Source organism: Malurus melanocephalus, unplaced genomic scaffold (assembly GCF_030028575.1).
Source record: "Malurus melanocephalus ecotype Western Australia unplaced genomic scaffold, MMel_1.1 scaffold_284, whole genome shotgun sequence".
NCBI lineage: Eukaryota > Metazoa > Chordata > Aves > Passeriformes > Maluridae > Malurus > Malurus melanocephalus.
This window is the reverse complement of record NW_026623516.1, coordinates 397556-422234: the sequence shown is the minus strand read 5'-3', so window position 1 is coordinate 422234 and position 24679 is coordinate 397556. Positions and strand designations below refer to the sequence as shown.

Sequence of the window (24679 nt, the reverse complement as noted above, 5' to 3'; positions counted from 1 at the left end):
TTATGCAGTGGGCACCACCATGGGCATGGTGGCAGTGCTGGAGGGGTGAGCTGGTGGGCTGCAGTGCTACTTGTGGGCAAAAGGTGGGTTAGGAAGRTGTGGTGTGATTTCTTTGGCTGGTTGGGTTCTTATTGTCAGAAATGGATTTTACTGGGCTTGAAACTTGGATTAAAAAACATGTCTTTATTAGCTCCAGACAGAGATGCGTCCTGGAATCTTGGAAACTGTTTCACTGCTGTCTTTGGGAGGAGATTTTGGCTTTCTAAGTTACAACATGACTGATATGTTCTATTTTGTTTTTTGAGATTTTTTTAATACTCCCATGACTCAAATCCATTTGAATTTTTCCTTCAAACCATGTGTTTGTAAGCTCTGACTAGCACAGCATTGCATTGGATGTTCTGGCATTGGGCAGTGGAGGATRGAGGAGTGTTTTTCCACTGCTACCACAGCAATCTTCTGCTCCGTGTTGCAAGGCACAACTTCTAGCACGATCCACCACACTCAGTTAGACTGACGCTTCCCAGGAGGAGCAGGCACTGGGGTTTTGATCCACCAAGACGAGCTTTGCTAAACAAACACACTACAGAGAGAGGCACAAGCCTTGCCTGATACTGGGRCAACTCCTTCTGGCCGAAAATGTGCCACCTATTGCTCTGCCTGGGTTTTGCTGCTTTTTTTGTGCTTAAATAGGGTCTGTCCTTTAATGACACAATGGTGGAGGAGTGATCTTCTCCCAGCCTTGAGTTCTTTGCACTGTTCACTGAGCACAGCTGTAGGAATTCACCCAGCCTTCTGACCCTGCACTGTGGAGTACAGGGGGTTGGTGTGGGCATCTCTCACTTGGCACAGGTAAATATTTGCTGGGCCAGAGCAAGGCAGGCAGAGGAATTGATGCCATTTGTGTAAGGTCAAGCTGTTTGCTGGGGAGAGAGAGAGGCCATCAGCCCTCCAGGCATGTTCTAAGAACACACTGCAGATCCAGCTCTGCAAACAAGATGTACAAGGACATGTCCCGTTTGTGAATTGCCACCAGCCCTGAGTCTCCAGCCAGCATTGAACAATCACCACATAAATGATTGTGTGCGTGCCTGGTGATGATAAATGGAGGCACCTCAGGGACTTCATTGAAAACCTACATGTTTTTCCTTCCTGCCATCTGCACCAGTTCCCCGAGGGCTCTGTGAGCTGAGTCTGCAAGCTCATTTACCCCCTTTTGTGCTGTTTGGGCAATTGGGAAGGCCTGGCAAGGCTCTCCGGGACATCCTTCCCATGTAAGGAACATCACCACCGCCAGGGTGCCATCACAGGAACACAAACACATCTCCTGTTGCCTAGGAAAGCACAGAAATCCACCGTGCTTTCTGGGAGCTGGGTTGCWTGAGGGGCTAAAAGGGGTAAAAACTTATTTTTGGATTACCCCTGTCAGCTGACCTTGCTCTGATGCACTTGTGTAAGCAGGCAGCATTTTCACATCTGTGCTGTTTGCTTTAACATGTCAAACAGCTGATGTTTTTGCAAGGTTTCCCTAGCTCCTTCCTCCCTCCTTTTTTCTACTGTCTCTATAAAGTAATACTTCTATAATCCAGTTTGACTCAGCAGGATCCCTTTCACGCTGGCTAATCCCCATATATAGGCATCAGTTCAGGGAGGTGCACCAGAAYGCTGCAATATTTTCCCTAACATTTTGTTTAACCAGGATGACATTATTCAGACAAATTAATTCCTCCAAGACGTAAAGTTGTTCTGACTGAGTGCTGCAGCAGGCTCCCTGAGAGCAACAAACCATGATCTGACATCTTAACAGCTCTCCACACAGTCGGGGGGAGTCTTACATAAAAGATCTTCAGCTGTGCATATCTGCAAGGTRCAGCTGCCCCTTTCTGCAATAGATTTCTTTTTCAGCTGGTTTTGGTGAAAAAAAAAAAATCTTCTTTTAGGAAGTGAATGGTATCTAAAGCACAAGTAATTTCAGARAATAACCTGGCATATAAAAATGTAGGGTAGAGATTACCCTTTGGAACGCTTGCCAAAGATTTTAAAAATGGGGTTCTGCTTTGGTCGYTCTTCTTCCATTCTGAATTGGGTTCATCTTGCATGTATGAGCTAACATGTTCCTAAATGGGATTTACAAAGCTCAGGGGCGTGTGTAGGTGGTGTGTCAGCTGTGTTWGCCACATGGCAGCACCTGTAGGAAATGAAGAAGAAAATATAAAGAGTCCTTCACAGGTCTGCCAAAAGAAGGAATTCTTGGTCTGCCTCATAGAGAGGAGGTYCTATTGTAGAAAATGACATTGTGGCGCTGCTTTTACCCCATGTAGGGTATGGAGGGGCAGGTGAGCTACCCTGTGCCCCTCTGTGACACCARCTATTTGGGGTGGCATGGTCAGGCTGCTAGAGCAGCGTTCAACACTGGTTTTCTGTCCACATTCCCCTGAGATGTTTTCGTGGCATTTGAGTTGCCTCTTACACTGTGTAATGCCAGGGCTCTGGGAGCCAGCTGMGAAATGCCTTTTTCCTCCTCTTGCCTAGAGTATCACTATGTCCTTCCAGGTGCCTGGCAGTCCTTCCCCTTGGTGCTTCCTTAGCTCCTAGATCCATAATCCAGCAGGTCTCCTTGTTGGCTTCAAACATACCAAAACGGTTGAGGATACCCTAAAGCAGGAGGAAGGAAAGAAGAAATCTGATAAAGTAGCAGGGGCTGAACTATTTGAATGCTGTTTTGGGTCCTTCTCACAGCCCTGGCTTCTTTTCTGAATTCTTCATTGCCTAATGTCTATTTTTTTCCCTGTTTGCATTGCTTCACTGTGCCTTAGTTATACATTCCTAAGAAATGGGATGATGTTGATTGCTTGTTCATTGAAACTTTCATGGAGGGTTTAGCTGGCTGGATRCTTTGGTCTTGGGGTGCTGTCAGCTTGTCCTAGCTGGATTTCTCTTCTGCACCTTACCATCTCCTAGGCTAGCAAGAACACCTGAGGGAGAACACRTTCTCTTCTCTGCAGCAGTGTATTATTGGCAGAGGGCATTGTTAGGGGCTCCTGGTACTCCAAGTACCTTAATGTAATATCATCAACATTAATTYAAACTGCATTAAGATTACAGCAAGTCACTGTAACATCCAATAGACACTGAATAATTTAAAAGGTTTATAAAGTTGAAGCATACAGAAATGGATTTACAGATGCATAAAACTGYTTCAGATTCGTTTCAGAGGTTCCCCTCACTCTGTATCAGCTGTTGTAGAAGCTTCCCACTTACTTCCCAAGGGAACTTTCACATCTTTTTCTCCTGGTTCTATTTGTGAAAGATCTCGCATTAGGACTGCACTTTCTTTTACACTGCAGTTTTGTCTTTTGGGGAATAGTCAGTCTTCAAGCTCCCTCCATACTTTTAGCCCTAAGATCATCTCTGCATGGTGATGCRTGAGCCCTTTACTTGCTGTAGACCAGTAGCTTTGAAAATGTCACACATTTCATGTCATCGACACAATAACAGCCAGAGTGAGCTTGTTGCTTTCCAGGGACTTGGTGGAGTAATTAGCAATTTATACTGTGGTAAGGTAAACTAGTTTTTCCTCCTGTTGAAGCAATTCTTAAGTCTTTCTGKAAAACATTTTATACACTGAAGTTTTTATTTGATACAAACATGTGGGGTAACTGCCACACATTATACAAACCCTGAAATATCATATCACACAGCTCATTAATGGTTTCTGCTTAAGGCTCCTTATGATGATAACCTGGGATAAACCATCTGTTCTCCAACCACATCTCTGGGACCGGTGCAACTGTTCCTGCAGGACAAACCCCGTGAATGAGCATGGCTGAAACAGATTCCAAGTGTGGTACTGCAGAGCTGTTATGTCTGATAGTACTTGATGCTTATCTGTAGTCTGTTATTAATAACAAAGAAAAAAAAATTGCTGATTAAATTAGTGGATCAGTAAGATGTCAGAGCAGCGGAATGGAGAGGCATGGACTGATGAACATCGCAGACTCCTTTGAGAAAAATTGGTTTAATACTGTGAGGCCATCTATTTGTTCAGGAATGGAATAATCATCTTCTGGCACACCAACTTYATCTCCAGGTGGTTCATTCATAAAGGTTCATCTGTTCCTTAGGAAGGATCAGAGCTTTCTATACAGCCAGCTAAGGGAGCCTTAGCAAGTTGTAAGACAGTGTTTACTGATTGTCCAGGCTGTGCCTGGGCACTGTGATGGAAGTCGTGATTTGTCAAACCTGTAAAGTGCTAAAAATCCTAAGTGGATCAGTTTCCAGGGATTCTGCACAGAAACAATGCTGGTATAGCACCAAGGACCTCACAAACTGTGGATTTGGGGTAGAAGGAGTGGTGCCTTGTTTGGTTTTCTTTTTGTCACGTTCCCAAAAGAGAGCAGAGAGCCCAAGCACAGTGGGAAGCATGCACATAGTGTACTGACAAGATCCTTGTGTTTGGTACATGGCACTGGCCAACACATTCCTCCTGCTAGACYATTGCCACAGCAGGTCCAGATGTCACTAACTCTGATGCCACTGAAGAACGATGATTTATGGCCATTGGAGATTTGTCTGCCTTTGTTCAAGGAGCACAAAAAGGGACTTGGAGGTTGTTCTTGGGGTGGTCAGCTATCTAAGTCAGAAGAGGTAAAAGCTGCTGTTTTCAAAAATGGGCCTTCTTTCCTGCCATCTCATGGTTTGTCTTCTCTATCAGAGACAAGTGGCTCTCTTGAAATGTGTTTAAGAAAAGGTGATTGGAATTAACCMCCCTAAAATATAGAACACCCTATCCCTGAGGACACTTTGCAGTGTGTGACTATAAGCATTTGGTAGTTAAAAGGAGGATTGTACCCMAAATGAATTAACTCTCCCATTAGGCCCTGAGAAGATCAGCTCTAGACACAGCAATGCCAGGCAAACAGTAGAGTTTAAAGCAGGAGAACTAAATGGGAAGGACAAGGCTTTGGTTTCCAGGCTGTATTTTCTTCAGAGCAGATCTCAAAGTGCATTCCRAAGCCTGCTAAGAACAAGGATATGCAGGGTTAGATGAACCCTGGAGTGTGTGCCTCATTTTCAGTCGCATATTCCAGGTCTTGGCTCAAATATTTTTGTGTTTGGTTTCTTTCAAAAAAGTGCAGAAAGACCCTGGAGCCAGAAATACTGTATAAAACACGCAGGATAATTAGCAATCTCCTGGAAACATGCGAAACTTTAATAAAACTTAAACTCCAGYTCCTTCCCATAGGTGGAGTCCAGCAGTACTGTAGGCACTATGCACAATTAAGCTATTTTTACGCCTCTTCATCTAAAAATGTAAGTGTTAAAACATATGTAGGTRAAGCAAATGGAAAGCCTAGACTTGCCTGCATGCCATGCTCATTTGAACTCGCTGCATTAGCCTGGATTGCTGCTGAGCAGTGTGTAYTCCAGCAAAGGTTTTGCAAAGGGAAATGTCTTCACCTACAAACCTGGCTTCTCAAAAAGCCCTATGACTTTGCAGCTCCAGAAGATATTGACTTTCCCTGCCAGCCACAAAGGGGAATAAATGACTGGGATAGCTCAAGTAATTACACAAAGTGCCTGGATCAACTTTTCCATGGGAATCCTGTAGCTACTGGTCTGATGGCTTAATAATGTGCTTCTGAAATGGCTGCTTTCCACTGCTGTTTCTCTCTGGGGCCAGATTTCCAGCAAGGCTCCTTAGCTGCCCTTGCAGAACTGGCAGGACAATGCTCGCTGGACTCAYGCTGCATGTGAAGGAGCCAGCAGTAACTTTTCCATAGGAAAACTTGCAGGTAGGGCRGAGCTGGACTATGCTGTCCCAGCAGCAAGCTTTGAGAAAGAGGATGACTCAGAAAGTCCTATATAACTTCATTGTTCCCCACTCTTCACTGCCACTCCCTGTCCCTCTGTCCTCATCCCCCATCTCTTTGAAGCTGGAGTGGCAGTGTATGTGGGGAGTGATCACTTTGCACCACCAGTGCAGTGACAAAATATGATCCTTCCATTAGAGACCACTAGTCCTTGTCCATTTCCACCTGGATCTGGTCCCTAGTTAGAGCCTGACGAACAGTGGCCCTTCCTTCCGTTGTTCCTCATAGGTCCATTAAATCAGAAGCTGTGTATGCAAAGATGTGGGCCAGTTCTRCTTTGCATGAGCTGCTTGGCAAAACATGAGGGTCAGATTACTTTGGGTGTTCAGATGTTCTTGCTGGGGAAATGGCAACTTCTGGTCTTCMGAAAGGAAAGTTGAAAGTTGTATTAGGATGGAAATGAGCAATTCAGCAGTTACATTGGGAAACACCCATTGGTGCAGGTATTCTCAGACTGTTTAAAGTGCTGTGCGAAGCACTGAAGCGTGGTCTTTTCCACTGTTATGGAAAAAAATCCCCATAATGGAATGGAACAGTTACAGATCAGAATGATCCTGTAATAATGTTGTTTTTTCCTCCATATTCCATAACCACTGTGATTTCAGCCTGAGAGTCCATACACTGAGAGGATGCTATCGACTGGAGAATGGACACATTATATAACATCTATTATACATTCAGTGTGTTTATATAAATGCCTATTTCTTATGTAACTGTGTCACTAGGAAAACAGTGAGGTTGGACAAGTTGGTTTCTCCTGCCATTGCTGCTCTGCTTCTCTTGTTGATTCTTAAGCGCTGTCACAAGACACACAGGTTGTGCTGCTGATGTGTGTGCCCATGTGAATCTCTTCAGCAGCTCCATTCATTTTGGGTTTTCCTGGGGTTTTTCTCAACTGTTATATTTTTTAAAATGTAATATTTAGCTGAAAGCCTTTGGTATTGCTTTCATAAACTCAGGAGTAATCTGGTTAGTAAATACTAGGGACTGACAGTTGACTAGCACTGTGTTCAGTTGCTGTGCTTTTCAACTTGAAATAATATCCAGGGCAGCCTCCTCAAGTGATGTAAAAGACCTGGTAAAGAAATGCCAACTGTCAGCTTGATTTTTGGTCTGCTCTGCTCTGACATAAACCTTTCTGACAGCTCAGACCAGTGTCCTTCATATTCCAAATTAATCCAAAATTTCTCATGGTGATGAAAGGGAAAGAAATTACTTTAGAGTGCATGTTTCCTGCTCTGAACATCCTTGACTAACCCTGCAGACACCAGAGAATTACCACCTACTCAGACAAGCCCGTCTGCTCTTAATGCAACTTGGAGCTTATTTGCATTCCAATGGTTTTGCCATCCAGGATCTCTATATCCAAGTCTCTCTGTTGGAAAACAGGAAAACCTTTTTTTTTCTTTTTTTCAGGGAGCCTTAATTTTTCTAGATTGAGAGCAAAGGAACAGTGCCAAGAGGTTGGATCAACTTGGCAGACARTCATGTTGCAAGGAATCTTCTGCCCAACAGCAGTCCCACAGCAGTACCTTGAACAGTAGAGTAGCCCAAAGGTTCTGGATTACTTTTCACACGTTATTCTGGGAAGGATCTGATCTATAGTCTGGGCATCTCTTTGTAAGGTTAGAAGAATAATGTGCCCTSCATTGTATAGCAAGCTGAGTTCCAGCAGAAGCACCCTCAGAGGTGGGCAAGAAGTGCAGAGGGACTGATGTAAATCWCCTTCTCTGTCTCTGTGGATGAGGTTGTCTCACAGTGGAGGAAGGAGGGTGATGAATGAGTTCCCAAGGTGGAACATCAGTCTCCGGCTTTCGCTTTTCTCACATCTCACTTGACCTCTTTGGGAAGTTCTTCTTTTCTGTGCTGTGCCTTGTCTGGGTTCTTCTTACGTAGCTGTCTCAACTTTCTGTTTTTGTATCCCTTCCTTCTTTGTCACTCTTATCTCAGCAGGTGGCTCAAAACTTGCTTTCCCAGACCAGGAACTSAATCAAACATCCAGGTCATCTGAATGAAAAGAATAGGGATGTCATTGCATCTAAAAATAATCCCAGTGCCTGGTAGGTGACATATTTGACCCTGGACTTAGTCAGCAGCCTGGATTTATTTCCAATTAGAATCTGACTCTAGATAGAAGAAYGGGTGTCACTCCAGGAAATWATTCAATTYAAATCTCTGAAGAAATCCTGGCTCCCCAAAAATTGAAATTTCTAGTCTTGGTGTAGAGGGGAAAGARTATAGCATAGTCTTGCCTTACATTGACTCACTAAATTTTGTTTTCTGTTATTCTTGACYGTGGCCAGTGCTGGTTGTCTGTGGGTTTCCAGTGTTCTTTCAGAGTCTTTAAAAATAGACGTTTCTCTCAAGAGGTTTTCTTCAAGAAATAAGAAACTCCCTCTTTCTTTCCCTTTGGAAAGACCTCAGAGCACCCACAAAGTTTTCAGCCGTCATATTTCAGGCACAGATAAGTCTCCCATTGCCCCAAAGGCTCCAGGACGTTCTTCTCACATCAGGGACATAAATGCATTTGGCAACTCTTTAGGAAACATATCACGGATTTGGGCAAATCATATTCTCACTGTCAGTTTGGGTAGCAGTAGCATCCAAGTGCTGTGAGAGTTTTGGGGGAGGTTTTTTCCAAGCTTTATACTGGATTACGTTATCTATTAAAGGCAGCTATTTTTATGCTGAACTGCTGCAATGACCTGTATTTCACAACTTGCACRTATACACTGAAAAAAAACATTATCTTGCACTCAAAAGGTGTTTCAGTGAAAGCTCCATGAAATTCTGTGCAAAATCTCATTACCTTCTTGCTTGGCTTTTCATTTTGTTTCAGTCTGGGGAGGTGTTTATTTCTTCATAGCTCCAGGTGCCAACTTTGGTGTTTGTAATAGAGATGTGACTTCTGTCAGAGTATCACAGACCTCCTAAGAGCTGACTAAACCCACTCCATAGATAACATGAAGAACAGAGGAGGAAAATAATGAAATTATTCTCTGAGTCACGGGTGAACCAAGGACAGAAGCCAAGCACCCTTAGCTTCCAGTGCTCTGCCCCTGCCACTAAAAAAAAAATTAATTTCTCATGTGACTTGAATGAGATATTCAGGAGAAGCTTTGATTTCTCTTTGTTTGAGCAATTAAGGTAGAAGGGGGAGCTGTTAAACTGATATCCAGCTGAAATATTTAATTTATTTGGTAGCTATTAGAAGCGGCTTAGAGATGACCTTATCTATGACTTGAAATAATCAGAGGAAAATAGATTGTGTGCCTTTCCTTGTGGMTTTGAGAGATGAGGGGTTTTTATTCTCAAGGAGTGAAGGGGAAGGATTCTTTTTTTTTTCTTACAAACTCTAAAAGAACCCAAACTCTCAAGCAGTAGCCCTGTCCTTCCCCTCTTTTAAGTTTCTCCAGGCAATCTCTCTTGGAGAGCACAGGAAGCAGAAAAAGCCAGCTTTAAGCAGTTTGTAGTTAAAAGGCTGGTAGCGTTCAATCCGTAACCRAAGCAAGCTCARCTTYGCTGGATGCTAATTTATTGACGAGRGTTCTCAACTAAAATTTGTTTTCCATTTTAATCAACAAAGTCCCATTTTCTTTATGTTTATTATGTCACAAATTCTTGCATTGCTCGAACAGTCCTTCAGGAAACGCATGGCAGGCGAGAACTCATTTCTAATGTAAAAATACCAAGAAAGAGGAGAGTGAGGGGAGCTATAAATAACCACTGAGATGTCAGAGCCTCAGTCATTTTTTCCTCCACAAGTCAGCTTTAGCAGTTAAGGTCAAGATAACATTTCCATGTCAATGGTCAGTTACATCAAAATTCTAAAACAGGAAAATTGAATGGAATTTTGGATTTTTTTTTTCTTGTATTGTGCCCAGATTTGACCAGTTTATAGTCTCTTTAGTCCACCAGCTCTGAGTTCCAGTGTTATTTTGGTTAAGCTCCTTGCCAGAGTGGCAAGCTTGGATTGGAACATTGGGTTTATTAAAGGCCATGAAGTTAAATTCCCAACCAAAAGAAAAGAAAAAAGCCCGCTTCTTGCTGATAGTCACTTCTTTATTTCCTTTGATGCGGTTTAGTTTGACTTGAATTTTAGCCTAACAATTTGCTACACAATTTTGTTTTGTTTTCACAAAGTTCTAATCAGCTTAARCTGCAAGCGGTTTGAAATGCCTCTCTAACAGCTTCCTTGGTGTTGCTAATTAAGCTTGAAATCTCTGTGTTGTCCACAATGGTATCTAAACAAGGAGGAGAGWGTATCTGCTCACTGTTTGCCACATCTCCCAGCTGCATGTAATTCTGCTGCCTGCGCAGAAAGTAATCACAACAGGACAGAACCTTTATTTAGGCAAAACTCCCAGGGTGGCATGCAAGGTCAGGCACATCATGTTTTGAGGAATTTGGTGGCGAGAATACATAAGGCAAGCAGAGCTACATCAATAGCACAAAGGCTTGGGAACAAGGAGCAGCTTTGCTTTGTCCCCCAGAGCACTTCGTTCTGCAGAGCCCCGAGTTGCGGATGGTCTGTAGATGCTCTCACCTGATGTGAGGCTGTTAATAACAGATAAAAGCACAGGCTATCAAAACCTGCCATGTATTCCCCCCATCCCTCAGGAGCAAAGCTAATAGAATATCATCATTTTTTAAGCTACGTTTTTTCACTTCAGTGGAAAAAGAGTCCTGAGAAATCCTCAAACGCATCTTTCTGCGTTGGGCAGAGCCATGGGATGGTTTCTCCCTAGGCAGGGAGCACCGTGGTGTGAAGTAACACTAATCTGCTGAGGCATGGCTGCTGCTCTGCGACGCAGCTCAGGGATTTCTGCGGTAGCTCTGTGCCAGTTCGCCTCAGCTGCAGGAGCCTTGAACAAACTGTTTACCTCTGACATTCTGGGAGGGATTTTGAGGGATTTCCTTCAAATTAGAAATCTTTGAAAATCAGCATCTTGTGCCAGGCGTTGTATTATGCAACGTCTCGGAATGAAGGTCTGGTCGTGGCCTTGGATCTCCTTGGATTGAAGGAATCAGAGATGGAAACTGTCTTATCAGATCATCCCTCCCTGCCAAGGCAGGCTCGTCTCCTGTGCTCTGCTGGTCCGGCTGTGCTTTACAAATGTTTTTCTCTCCAGTGCTCCAAAAGCCTGCCCCAGCTTCCTGGTTGGTTGTTTTCTGGGCCAGTTGCAGTCCTGGTGTGGAGTGGCTGATTTCACTGGTAACACTGGTTTGTGCTTGGGGTGTGGTGGGGTGGCAGTGCTAACAGCAAGTGTGAGCTGTGCTCACCAACACACCATGTGCTGCTTTAATTTTCTGGGGAGTGTGCAGCTCCCCTTTCCTGGGGCAATGGACAACATATGAAGAGATGTGGAAATGCAACTTCACTAGTAAAACACTGAAGGAACTGGAGCTGATTACTAAGATATTTTACAATGTCCTTTCACATAGCAATTGTTAAGGATGCTTTCAGTTGTTTGGCTTACTGTAGTGTWCCATGTAACTATAATTCGTGTTGCTGAAAAAGCTTCATATGCATAGACTTTTTTATTCTCAGTGCTATTTTAAGGTCAGCTGTAAGTTAGAAGCATTTCACCAGTGTTAAACTACTTTACTCTTGCAAATGTCTGTAGCCACATTGGAGTATTGTGAATAACAACTCAGGTTCTGTTCTCTGCTRTGATGCACCATCCAAAGTTGACTTWTGACATGTGTGCAAGTCACTACAGATAAAAGAATTTCATTTTTTCTGTKAATAATACTCTGTTTCTGTAAAGTATCCATTTAGGTACACAGACTACTTCACAAGTATTTATCAAACCTAATAATACCCMGTTTCTCACTGGAATATATAACTTCTACACCCATTTTATTTACAGGCCAGCTGAGGTGCARCACATGGGAATGCTTTGCCTATGGCAGCTATTTGGTTTAGAAGTGAGTAGCCCAGGCATTTTATCTTCCAGCCTACCAGTTTAGAGGACAAATCTCTCATTTCTTACATTCATAGGYACTGCTGTTTTCAAGGGACAAAGAYCTCTGTGTTGTCAAAGCAAGGAATGTACAGATGAGTAGCTTTGAGTGCCAGGAAGTAGTTAAGTAATTTCCAAYGTGGGGCTTCTTGTGGATTTTTAGCTGGAAGGAGTCAATGTGACTGTGGTTGGACATTGAGYATAATGCAGAGCAGATTGTTTAACCCTGACATTCCTTCATCACTCTCAGCTTCGTGRTGCTAAAAAGGAGTGCTGGCCTTATCTAAACTGGTACTGAGCATTGGAGAAGTCACCCAGTCCCTGCCTATGCTGCTCCAAACATTAATTATATTCAGCATTAAAAATACTATTGTTTCTGCTGGTAGTATGGCCAGCTTGTGTGCCTGCCAAACCCAGCAGCCTTCTCTCTTCCTCTCCAGCCTTTGGTGTACTCAGACACTGGCAAAGCCATCCCTCAGCCTTCASTTGATGGAGCTCCTTCCTCCTCTCTCTGTAGAGCATATTTTGACATCTGCATATCATTTGAGAAGCATTTCTCAAGCACTGTTCCATTTTCATCATGGCCTGTTACTGCTCATTTGTGGACTCAGTTGCATACCTCTGTTATCTTTGCTGCTAACATAAGCCATAAATATATCTAGCCTTTCTCTGGTACATGGCAAGGGGAAGGGACTCCTTCATCCTCTGTGCTGAGAGGACTTTCTGCCAGATCCACCTCCAGCTGCTCTRAGTCCAAAACTACAAAGCTGAATTSAGTTTTCCTGACCAGAAAAGCAAATTCCAGCAGAGGAGAAGCATGCCAGCCGTGGTATTGCTACTGTGCTGGGAAAGCCACTAAAAACTGAGCCGAATGGAAGAGCGATTTGAAAGCCACTGAATGCAGTACCCTCCAGGGCCTGAGTGTGCCCTGTGCAAGTGGCAGCTGCAAGCACAGCTCAGAGCCATTACCAGCGTGCTGGTAACATTGCAGGGTCACCCATGTAATTGATTCCACTATCTTCCTTTCCGTCTCCCAGCAAATCAAGCTGTGCCATSTAAAGAACAGCCTCACTGCTCAGCACTGTGTCTGAATTAGGGGRTGTTGCCAAGACATCTTGGGCTGTCAGGGGTCACATCTCTTGCCCCAGCACACTGATGTAGCTATGGCAGCGTGGTCTGAAGGTCAGAGCACTGGGCAGGCTGCTCCTGCAGCATTCTCTCTTGCTGGAGAACCCCTCAGAGCAGCAGGAAGGGGAGTGTTGCCCTTTGCTAATAACGTGTCCAGCTGGTCAGGGGAAGTGAGAAGGATTTAACTCATGCCCAAGTTCTCTCCTCAGATATGCAGGAAGGAATTTCATGCTGGCTATTAGTGACTTAAATATTATGTTTGCCAAGATTTAACCCCTCTGTGGYGATAGCAGCTGGGGAGCCTTGGTGGAAATCAGGTCTTGGATTTTTCTTTTCTATAAGCAATGCCAAAAGAGTGTTTGAAAGTGTTGAAATTGCATCTCGACACTTAACCCCTCCACTGCTGTCTGCTTTATATYTAATTTATAATACAACTATATATTTTCAGACCCAAAACCTAAACGAAACCATTTGCAATTATTTTGAAGTGCAGTTTTTCAATTGATCTGATCTAATTTGGGGTTTATAAATTCACCAGACTTCTTGAGATTAAAGTACTCTGTCTTCACTTGAGTATGGAAACATTTTCAAGCCTCAAAAAATATCCCACAAAGGGGAAAATGTCTGCTGCTCTGCTCTCCTCGCTGTCTGAGGAAATGAAGGACGGAGTCACAAGATTTAAAGCAAGTCACTTACCACACTTTACCAAGTTACAGCTCGACTATATTATTTGACCATGTGCCTGTTTTTAGCACAACAGTCACATTTCATTCGTGCAGCTTAAAATCATCTCCTCTGCTCAGTCACTTCAAAAAATGTGTTTCTTCTGCAGTGCTCACAGAAAGTGAGTTTGTGTCCCTGTGCATGAGTTGCCAATATAATTTATTCCAGCATCTTCCCTCCCCTCTCCCAGSAAAATAAGCAATACCGTGCTCATGTCCCCGAGCGTGAGCTGTTCAGAGTGCGGGAGACATTATTTATGTTCATTAGAGCTTGGGATGAATTGCCAATGCAGAAGAAGCAATGACTAATCTGTGTGGCTTTTCTTCTGCACTCATTGCTGGGTCATTGTGGGAGAGTCCTTGTGCTGGCATGATATTGTGAGTTATTGCTGTCACCCAAAGTTTGGTTAGGAGGAGTTATAATCAGCAGCATTAGGGCAGCRGGATGAGCTGCAGCCCAGAGGCTGTCCCTGCACCTCTGCTCCCCAAAGCCCTGTGCCACCTTGCTGTCTGAGATGTGAAGTTTTCAGGAGAGGGCTCAAACACCCCAGCTCTAGTCTTCCATGATTCTTGAAACTCAGAAGTCTTTCCCAGCAGTCACTTTGTGTTCCATGTTTAAACCTAACATCTGCAGAACAACTCCCTTTGGCTTTCTGTGGTTTTGGAAGGGACAAATATTGCTCCAGGGAAGTCAAACAGCTCCCACCACCACTTGGTAGACGCTTGTTCCCAAGCATCTTGTTCCCACTTTGCCCYTGGTTGAGCTGTACATGTTTAAGTCTCTTAGTTTTAACATGCAAGATGATGCATGATATCCTGGACATTTTGGTTCTTTCTTTGTGTTTTAGTGTATCTTTGCTTGGGGTTATTTTTCTGGTTGGTAACTAGGGTGCATTATTCTCCCCATGTGAGATTCTTCTTCTTTGCCATGGGTAAGCAGTTCTGCTCTCAAGAGACATGGGCCCAGACTCAGCCTTACACATTGTGCCAACCTTCCATTTAGAAATGGATGGTTCTTTCCCTATGCTTTTCAAGCCCCCCAAAAATTAGTTGGATTTGGAAACACACGGGGTCTCTCTGCCTCTTGGTCAAAAATATGGGAGAAGAATGGTAAAGCTTACCCTCAGCCTACACTAGATTAGTGGTCATTGCTCTTATGACATGGATTTGACCACAACCCCAGGTCTGATGTTTCCTTGCTGTTTCTCATCTTTCTTCTTTGTGTCTTGCCTTAGTGCAAGAGCTCTCAGTGTAGCTCATCAGATGCATTCTGCTCCTATTGATCACAGAGAGGGTTTGCAACAACAGCTGGGGAGAAAAGAAGGAAAATAGAGTTGTTAGGCATTTTTCATTATCTTGTTTCGCTTTTTGAAGTCTGGAAGCTCCAGGAGGTGCTAGGAGAGTTAGCTGAACTGTGAAAGAGCAAAATCAAGGAGCCAAACTTACAATCCTACAGGGATGCTGTTCCCATAATGTGCAGAAATACCTTTGTGCAGGTTGTTAGCTGCTGGGGTAGCACTTAGGCATGTGGGATAACCTGATTAGAGAATCAAAGAAAACCCTGGTAGCTTCACAGGCCAAATCCTGCCTTACAGCAACCTGATGTCAAATGGGTGTGAATCAAGGAAGCTTTCCCTTTGGCATCATCTGGTAACAGCTTGGGGAGAAGGGGCTGAGCCAGAGTTCCAGCAAGGAGAGAAGCTTAAGCAAATACACTCCCAGACAGGGAGTGAGCTGGAGTCTGAAACTAATGACTTTGTTTTTCCTTACTGGTGCAGACTTGGAAGGATGAAAAGAATAAATTTCTCAGGTCTGATTTTCAGGTTGTGTAGAAGGCTTAATCAGGACTTGGTTAAGTTATAATGTTTGTCTTACTTAGCTGTGAGAATGTCAAACTGTGACTGATTTGGGAGCAGAAGATGAGTGTTTTCAGAAGGCATGATCCAGAGGGGTGGTCACTGCAAAACTCCCACCAAAGTCAGTGTTAACATGAMATGTCAGACAAGGTGGTTGTACTGATCCCTTGTGGTCTGAACCTCTGTGTCCCCAAAATGTGTGAGTGGGAGTTCCATCAGATCCACAGTGAGAGCAGTTCCTGGCCATGCTGTTCAGTGCTAGATCCMTCTGCGGGGTGGATTGCTGCTGCAGGTTCCTGCTCTGCTCACAGTCCAGGGAAACTGCTGGACAGATCAGTCCCTRACATGGAAGTAAGCCATGGAATTCCTGGTCACATTGTGGGGGATCAGCGTTTATCAGAATTTTAAAATCAATCAGGAAAGTTCATGGGAGAAGCATCCACTTGAGGCAAAGTATGGGGAAGCCAAGCTCTGACTCAGGAAGTCCCTAAACCAGTAATCTGTGGAGGCTGGAAGCAAATCCCAAGGAATTGCTGTGTTTTGCTTACCCTGTTCTCATACTTTGGCCTCTGTTGTTGGCAAGTGTTGGAAATGAAGCAAGCAGGGACTTGGTGAGGCAAATGCTCCATCCTGTGTGTGCTCAGAAAGTTTCATGGCAAATGCTTTATGAATGGCACAATTTTCCATCAGCATCCGCAGGTATCCTGCCTTCCTTCCTTGGCAGAAAAACATGGAGAACCGCAAGGATGCGGATTGAGATGATGTGATCTGCTTATGCAAAGCAAAATGGTAAATCTGCCAGGTTATTTCTCCATGGAGAAAATTATTGACCTTGCTTTTTCTGGCATAGCAGCCACCGTTATAATGATGATGATGGTGACAGCAACCAGAGAGAAAGGCCAGCAGTCATTCTTTCCTGCCCATTATTACAAGGTATAAAGCAAAATCCAGCCTGAGTTCAATGCTAGTCTACTTTGCTCTCCTTACAAATGCATGAGGCAGTTCTCATATGGGTTGAGATGCTGGACTTTTCATACTGACCTTTCCAAAAACAATCCTTCTGATCTTCTGATAGGAACTGGTGTGTTTCTGTGTTTGTACCTTACCAGTGTCCTGCAGCCCAGAGATAATGTCTGAGAGCAGATGTCTGAGTGTAGAACCTTCTGAGCTCCTGGGTGATTCATCTCCTTAAAATACAGTTTGGCTGCACATGTAAGGACTGCATCTTGCCCCTGAGAATGCTGGCTCAAAGAAGCAATAACAATGCAGACAGTCAAAGCACTACTTTCCCTGGGAATTTTATTGCATGAGGAAGGAGAACTTTGGCCTTCCTGTGTTTGTCAACATGATCTGCCTTTCAGCAGCTTTTCGTATTTCTTTTTCCTTTTTTTTCTGGCCTCCTTATTTCTGTCTATCTAAATAATAATCAATAGTGCAATGATAGATTTTCTACCTCACCCAAGATGCAAACACTGCTTGATAACATAATTTTATCACTTCAGGTGCATCAAGCAAGAATAGTAGGTGAAGTTTGCTTTTCTAAAGTCCAGTGACATTACCCAAATCATTACCATAGATTTATTGTTCACATCTATGTGGTTTGCACCATCCATTCATGGCATGTGTCTTTTAAAGTGCTTGCTTTGAAATGATAAATAACCCATTTGGTGTCAGAAGGGCTGGTGTGGCTCACAGACAATCATCTGAAGTAAAATTATCTTGGTGTTTCTATAATTAACTGCAAGGGTGAGTGAGGGTTGAAATGAGATGAATCATTCAATGGACCCCACTTGAAAAGTGGGAATTTTTTTGGCTCCAGCACTTTAGGAGCAGGCTAGTATGTAAAACCTGTGCAGCAAGAATCATGGCCTTGGAGCTGGCATTTCACAGTCATTATCTCAAATATCGTGGGCCAGAGATAAATGAACCATTTAAGTCATCCTGAACTCCTGTCCTGGCGGATGCTTTCCTTGCAGCCACTGCTTTGTTTTCTCCCCAGATTTGGCAGAATTCTTTGTGATGAGAGAGGCAGATCAAGATTTTATTACAAGGCAGATACTTTCATGGGATCTGCCATTGCAAAGCAGTTGGGGAGTCTCTGCACTTCAGCTTTGCACTGCCCTCTGTGGAGCTGGTCTCTAATGAACTCCACTGCAAAAAGCTCACTCAGACTGGGCAGTGCAGAGACAAAAACCCAGAAGTGTTAAGGCACAATTCTTTCACATGCTCCTGGCTGCAGAAGCTGCTGTGTCTCAGATAACCCACCCGATGAGCCATCTCTGATCATTTGTCAGAGCTGCTGAGAGAAGGCTCTGGTTTGTGTTCTCACACTRTACTGAAGGCTTGACCCAGGCCCTGTGCTGTTATCATGCTCTTTGATAACTGTTGACTGTACTGCACTTTAGAAGAAATGAAAACAAGGTACCCAAAGCTTGCAAGCAGACCAGCAGCAGCCTCCAAGGCAGCTGACCTTTGTAACTGTCCYGCTGAGATGGTGCTCACATCTGTTGTGTGTTTCTTTGCAGAATACACTGGAGCAGTGCAGTGTCTGCGCAAAGCCCATCATGGAAAGGATCCTCCGAGCCACTGGGAAGGCCTACCATCCCCACTGCTTCACCTGTGTGATGTGCCATCGCAGCCTGGATGGGATCCCCTTCACTGTGGATGCTGGTGGCAACATCCACTGCATTGAGGATTTCCATAAGTATGGCCTGAGCTGCTCTCAGTGCTTTGCTTGTTGTCTTTTTCTTTTGCCCCCCAAAATTCTCCATTTTCAGACTGAGTGTTCAGGGAGACTTGAACCCTCTGCCACTTCCTCCCAAGGCTGTTAAATAGCAGGGAGAGCTTTGCTCCAAGCAAGCACACCGTGGCATACGAGGTTAATTGGTTAGGGAATGATTCTGCTTCATCTCTGTTTTGCTTAGAGCTGAATTGAGGGGTAACCCCTGTGTCCCCCTGTTTTCAGTACTCTGCGTTCCCCTTGCCTTTCCCTGCMCTTAGCATGTGCACATTTCTCCTCACTGCCTCTACCTGCACTTTCCCATCACCACCTCCCTTCTTCTTCCACTGAGCAATTAAGAGAGGTCCTGTCCTCCTGCACTCYGCAGGTGTTTTCTTACCTGCTAGAGGGATCTCAGTGGCCACAGGCTGCTCACAGCTCCTTTTGTTTCTASTTGCTAATTGGCTTTTTTAAGCTGCTAAAAATACAGCCCTGGTAATAATTTATAGTGAAACTGCTATTTAAAGTAAGTTGAAAGGTATAGTTGCAAGTAATTTCTGTCACTGACATGCTACCACCCCCATCATCACAACCAGTCTAGGGAAGACAGGTAGATATAATCAGAGCACAAATGTTTGCCCTGTATGGAAAAGACAGATATGTTACACCCCTCAATTAAAAGATGAAATCAATACTGACAAATGTGAGTTTACATCTCAAACCATTTACCTCTTAATTTCTAAGGGGGTAGACTTAATTAGAGCCTCGTGACATCAGTGTGTGGGTCTGAAAGCTCAAAGAAGCTGGCTGACTTGACAGAAAGGGAAGCAGCCACAATTAACTGGCATGTTAGAATCCAACARGAGGATGTTCCCTGTAGCTCAGCTAGGCTGGGTTAATTGGCAGCTGCTGTGTTGYTTTGCCTTTCTGTGCCATCAGTTGTGTGTAAGGTAAAATGTGGTCCTGGGCACAGACCCAACAGGTGTTTTATGCACCTCTTGGGYACCTGAAGGGTTTCCCTCACATGCCTTCAACAATTTGGAGACTGCCCCTTCCCAAAGCCCCACAGGCCAAGGGCTCACATGGTTTCAGGAGAAAGGTTGGGAGCAAGAGCTGATGTCCCACATTGAAGGCTTTTGSCAGTGACTGCATATGGACCTCGGGGCTCTGAGAGTGGGAAGTGGGAGGCTGTCAGTCCAAGGAAGGACACAGAAATTGTTGAGTGAAGGATTGAGGGGAAGGTGATGGGAATAGCGTGAGACTCGATGTGACACTCAGAATGTCTTTGGCCTAACACGCATTTTGGAGGACTTTGGCCAGCCCAGTTTTAATTGATTAGGGGTGACATGTCCTCCTGRTCTGGAGGTTTGAGTGCTCTGCATCTACATCCTCTTGCTAACAAAACTGTAGCTGATGTTCACACTGTCACTCAGCTGCCTCCTGTGCTCAGACCCCACAGTAGCAGATGCACATCCCCTGAAATCTGCAGGAATGATCTCAGGATCCTGGGAGATAATATTTGTCTCATAATGAATTACTCACAGTAGCCTGGACGAAGAAATGTTGAAGTATTTTTTAAGTACCACATTTGAGCTAAATGGCACAAGGAAGGGTTTGCATGAAGCAGCACATAATTAATTGTGATCACAGCTCTGGTCATATCATGATCCATTTAAGTTATTTTTCAGAGCGCTCATTATAGCCACTGTGTAATTCATTTTTTCATTAGATCACAGCTACACAGGCATCTTTCATCTACTGCCAGTGAAATTAATATTTTTCTTTATTCCTAGTACAGATAGATTTTAATTTTTTTTCTTTTCTAAGATAGTTAATTCTGAGATGGTTCATGTGACAGTCTGGGTGGCAGAGTCAATACTTACTAAGCATTTCAGAAGAGAAGGGCCTTTGATCTCCTTGTGTTCTGATGTTTACCATGAGCATTGTCCCCTGTCACTCCACAGCCCCTGACCCTGGCCATCTTTGCATGGCAGCAGATTCTATGGGTGTAAGTTTCCTTTTCTGTGGGTGGAATTTGCAGCCAGGAAACTGGTACCAGTAGGTTTTGAAGCAACAAAACAGATAATGATTCACCACAGGCTAAATGTTCCCAAGCCTAGAAGCAGAGATAACCACTTCTCATGGGACCTGGAGGGAGCAAAACCAGAGGTAATACAGAACATGGGTGAATTATCCAAAAGGGCATATGGTAGGCAATACAAGGGGAAAAAGAAAGGCCTGTGCTTCTCTTGATCCCTGAGCTGACCCTGATTCAAGTCAGTCCCTTCATGTGGTGAGCTATTGTCACTATACAATTGGAAGAGAAAGCATTGGGGTCGCTGCACCCAGACCTGTTCCCTTTCAAGCCTGGACAGCCCCCTGTTGGATGACTCAGTTGGTTTTAGCTACAAAATACAGCAAGTCAGAATTGCCCTGATGCTTCTTGTCTGAGCGTGAACACAGCCAGAAATGTGCTTCTGTGTGCATGGGTGAGTGAGATAGCTTGGAAGTTTAAAGTGGATGGCAATAACCTCAACAAACTAATGTTAGTGCAAGGCAGTTCTTTTTACCGTTTCTTGTCAGACTTTTTGTCTATTAAATTAAACTATTTGTTCCAATCACCAAATTTTATTGATTTTTATTTTCAAGAAATGCTCTTGACGTATATCTTGGCTTTCTTTCTAACCTTGGGATTTTCATGGATTTTCTTTGAGGCTGAGGGTTGTGGCAGTGCACAGGTGCCACAATTGAGGGTCACTCAACAGGCACTTTATGGTTCATTAGGGCAGGCAGTGTGTTTTGCTGCCTATGAGAAATTCTTTAAGTCCTCTCCTAATAAATGCTCTTTAATATCCTACAAGCCTGAAGTTGCCTTGTAAGACTAAAGTGCTCCTGCCTGTTTTTTACTAAGGAGGCAGCTGTGCAGAGCTCCAGCCTGCATTGTGTGTGCACATACGTCGGTACAAATGCACACATTTCTGGCTGGACGAACCAGTTAAAAACGATCTTTACTCTGGGTTTGAGGATGACTGAGACTGTTCCTTCCACAGGAAATTTGCCCCGAGGTGTTCTGTGTGTAAGGAGCCCATCATGCCAGCCCCAGGGCAGGAGGAGACCGTGCGCATTGTTGCTCTGGATCGTGATTTCCATGTGCAGTGCTACCGGTGCGAGGTTGGTATTCCAGACAGGCAGGGATGGAAAGCAAAGGTTGGCTTAACTTCATCACCACCTCATGTTGCACACACCACAGATGTACCCTATTGTAACACTGGCTCTACAATCAAATTACTTCACTGACTTCAGCAAGCAAGGAATTTCTCCTCATTTATATCGGTGCAAATGAGAGGAAAATCAGGTCCCTTGTTTATAACAGGTTCATTAGGAGAGCAAAAGAATGTGACTCAGGCAATTAGGGCTTAATACTTGAGAACTTCATAAATTATAGCCTGGACACAAATGTAGCTCATCTTTATGTTCTTAAAATGAAAACTAATGCATGTTAGGATTTGAGCAAGATTGTACAGGAAACTCAGCATATGGCTCTGGGTTGAAGAATTTTAATGGACACATAAACATGATCATTCTTGTTTTGTGCAATGCTTTTTGTGCTACTTTTCCTGTTCAGTTTCATTATACACTTCATGTAATTTTGATGGTAAGAATCTGAAGACAGAGAATAAAAATCACCTTAAAGCAATTAGCATGTGGGAACAGCTGTGTTAGGGAACCTTCAAGAATTCTTCAGTGCTAGTGTTACTTGTTGGATAATACATCAGCCAGATGGCAAGGTAAGAAAATGAGACCAAATATATTTCTTATTGCAGTTGCAGCTTTTAATAACCTTAATTGGAAAGAAGGATGGGCTAAGGTTTAAAGGTCTAGGCTGAAACTTGAGGCATTTGGTTCACTTCTCAATCTGACCTTGGCTTTCAGGGTACATATAAGCCCATTACTTAGGCCCATTATTTTTTAAGATGCTGGGGCATTCCTACACTGAATTTTGTAGAGCCTAATTCGTCATACAGCACATCCCCATGCTGGCTGCTGAGATACCCAGACTTTCACACACATGGATCCATCAGCAGTCCTGGGCCAAGCGATTGCTTGATCACACAGTGAGGGATAATTCCCAACTTTCCTAGCAGCTATACTTAGCCTTACAAGCTTAGGGGCTGAGGTCTCTGGAGCAGGTTTGAGGGCCTTTTAGTGGGGTTTCCATGAGCCCATCTGACATCTTCTTTTAGCCACAACCTTTTTGGCCAGTCGTAATACAAACACAGGTGACAGTTCTACTAAGGGGAGGCAGGCAAGGACCTTGCTTAGCAGCCTTCTGTGAAATGGAGGCTGTAACTTTGTGGCATTAACTCTTCCAAAGGAGATTACCCATAGTCAGATATTGGTACAAAACTTCTTCCCAGTGATGCTTCTTTTTTATCCTTTTTTAAAATTAATAAATATGTGCTTGAGTTTGATGTTTCTCCAATGCTAAGACCTTTGCTTCCTCAGAAATGTGAAGGGAATAATCTCCTTTTATTTTCAATTGGATTAAATTCAGCAGAGAGCTTGGGAACATATCTTCTCTGCAGCATTGTCTCTTATCAGAAAATGGCTTAATCATAAAAGACATCACGTACCTCAGCTTCATGCTTTGCGCTGACTGAGGCTGGATCCTGTTACAAGGTGGAGAGTGAGGAGAGAGTTTCTTTGACTAATAGATTCTTTGCTTAATCATGCTCTTCCTTATTTACTTTGCTTTTCCTGTTCACTTACTTCCTAGGACTGTGGTGGCCTCCTGTCTGAAGGGGACAATCAGGGCTGTTACCCTCTGGATGGGCACATCCTCTGCAAGACCTGCAACTCTGCTCGGATCCAGGCTCTGACTGCCAAGGCCAGCACTGATCTCTGAGTATCAACTGTGACCCTCCCCAGGATGCCCATTGGGGGATATTGCACAAGCTTTGCATGATTTCTTTCCAGCCTAGGGTCTGAATCTCTGTTACTGAAGAAAAGAAAAAAAAAAAAAAAAAAAAAAAAGTAAAACTGGAAGGCCTTGGAACAAGAGGGCAGTTTGAGAGGCCGTGTTCAGACTGCCCATGACAGGCACCTAATTTAGATAGAGCTGTTCAGGAGGGCAGTGAGTGGGTCAGAGCAGCTGCTCTGTCTGCAGCTCGTGGAGGTAAGGGTCACAGCACCTAAGTTATCTGCCTGTAGAAGGAGGTCTGAACATGGTCCTAACTATGCTTCTGTGTTTGATTCCTGTTTCTTGAGAAGTACACAAAGGTAGAGGGTTGAAAGATGGCTGAGCTAATTATTTCTCCCAAATTATTTTGAGAATCTGACCAGCTCTTTCTGAAGTCATCGGGAGCTTCCCTTTGGCTTTAGTGGTATCTGTGTCACCAACAGAAGTAGCTCCACTGCCCTAGAAGGTGTGAGAGCAGACCCAGCATTAACACAAACAATGGACCTGCAACTGTACTGCACCTCAGTGGAGGTGTGACCTTGTATCCTTGGGACACAGAATTGTTATTTCTTAGGCCCTTACTTGTCTCCATTCCCTTCCAGTTCAATAGAGTTTTTTCTTTTACTCATGAAAGTCTACTTAGCTATTGCATAAATTTATTCTGTAGTGATGCTTCCAATTCACAATGTATGAGTAATCACAGAAAGATGTGAGCTTGCACACACTGTACACTACACACACACACTACACACTACACACACAAAATGTGCTTTTGATTTACCAGAAGTATAAGCCAGTCATGTCCATTGGGAAGATCTTTAAGGGGCGTGGGTCTGGAAACACATTTCTGAAATCCCAGTGGTTAAAAAAAGATAAAAATTACTTTGTAGAACTGCAGTGCAAAGTGATGCTCAGAAATATCTTACGCCACTCTCTCATACAGCCCATTCTAGGGGAGCTCTAGTGCTATCTATCTATCTCTAGGTAGATATTTAAACAATAAAGTCTTGTTCCATCTCTGATTGGAATGGGAGGATTTTCCTTCAACAGTAACAGGGATTGGATCAGGCTTTGGGATGATGCACCTTTCTGTGATGTTAACACACGTGACCTGTAGTTTTCATTTAAAAAAATCGATCTTGTTTCAACAACAGCAAAAAAGATTCTCCTAAATAYATGTTTAGTTTTCATCCTAAGAAAGCTAAAGAAGGTATTAAGTCCTTCACTATGCCATTTCAGAAAGCAGGCCATTTTTTTCCTTTGCCATTTTCATCCCAGCCACTTACAATTTATCTCTGCTGAAATTCATGGCAGTAGAGTGCTGGGCCAGCAGCAGCATTTTCAGCTTCAGTCCAGAATGAATATATATGCCAAGGTAAATAAAAACTGGACACAGGTAATCTTTTTTTTTTTTTTTTTTTTTTTTTTTTTTTTTTTTTTTTTTTTTTTTTTTTT

At 43.6% G+C, this 24679-nt stretch overlaps 1 protein-coding gene across 1 annotated transcript in view; it reads left to right on the top strand.

Moving 5' to 3' along the window:
- LPP (LIM domain containing preferred translocation partner in lipoma) overlaps nt 1-24379 on the top strand; it is a 196099-nt gene extending 171720 nt beyond the window's left edge. The window contains exons 7-9 of the mRNA XM_057376614.1: nt 18071-18249; nt 21315-21435; nt 23042-24379. Coding sequence (XP_057232597.1) covers nt 18071-18249; nt 21315-21435; nt 23042-23170 — 429 coding nt within the window. The 3' untranslated portion in view covers nt 23171-24379. The remainder of the gene's footprint in view (nt 1-18070; nt 18250-21314; nt 21436-23041) is intronic.
- Nucleotides 24380-24679: the final 300 nt, after the last annotated feature.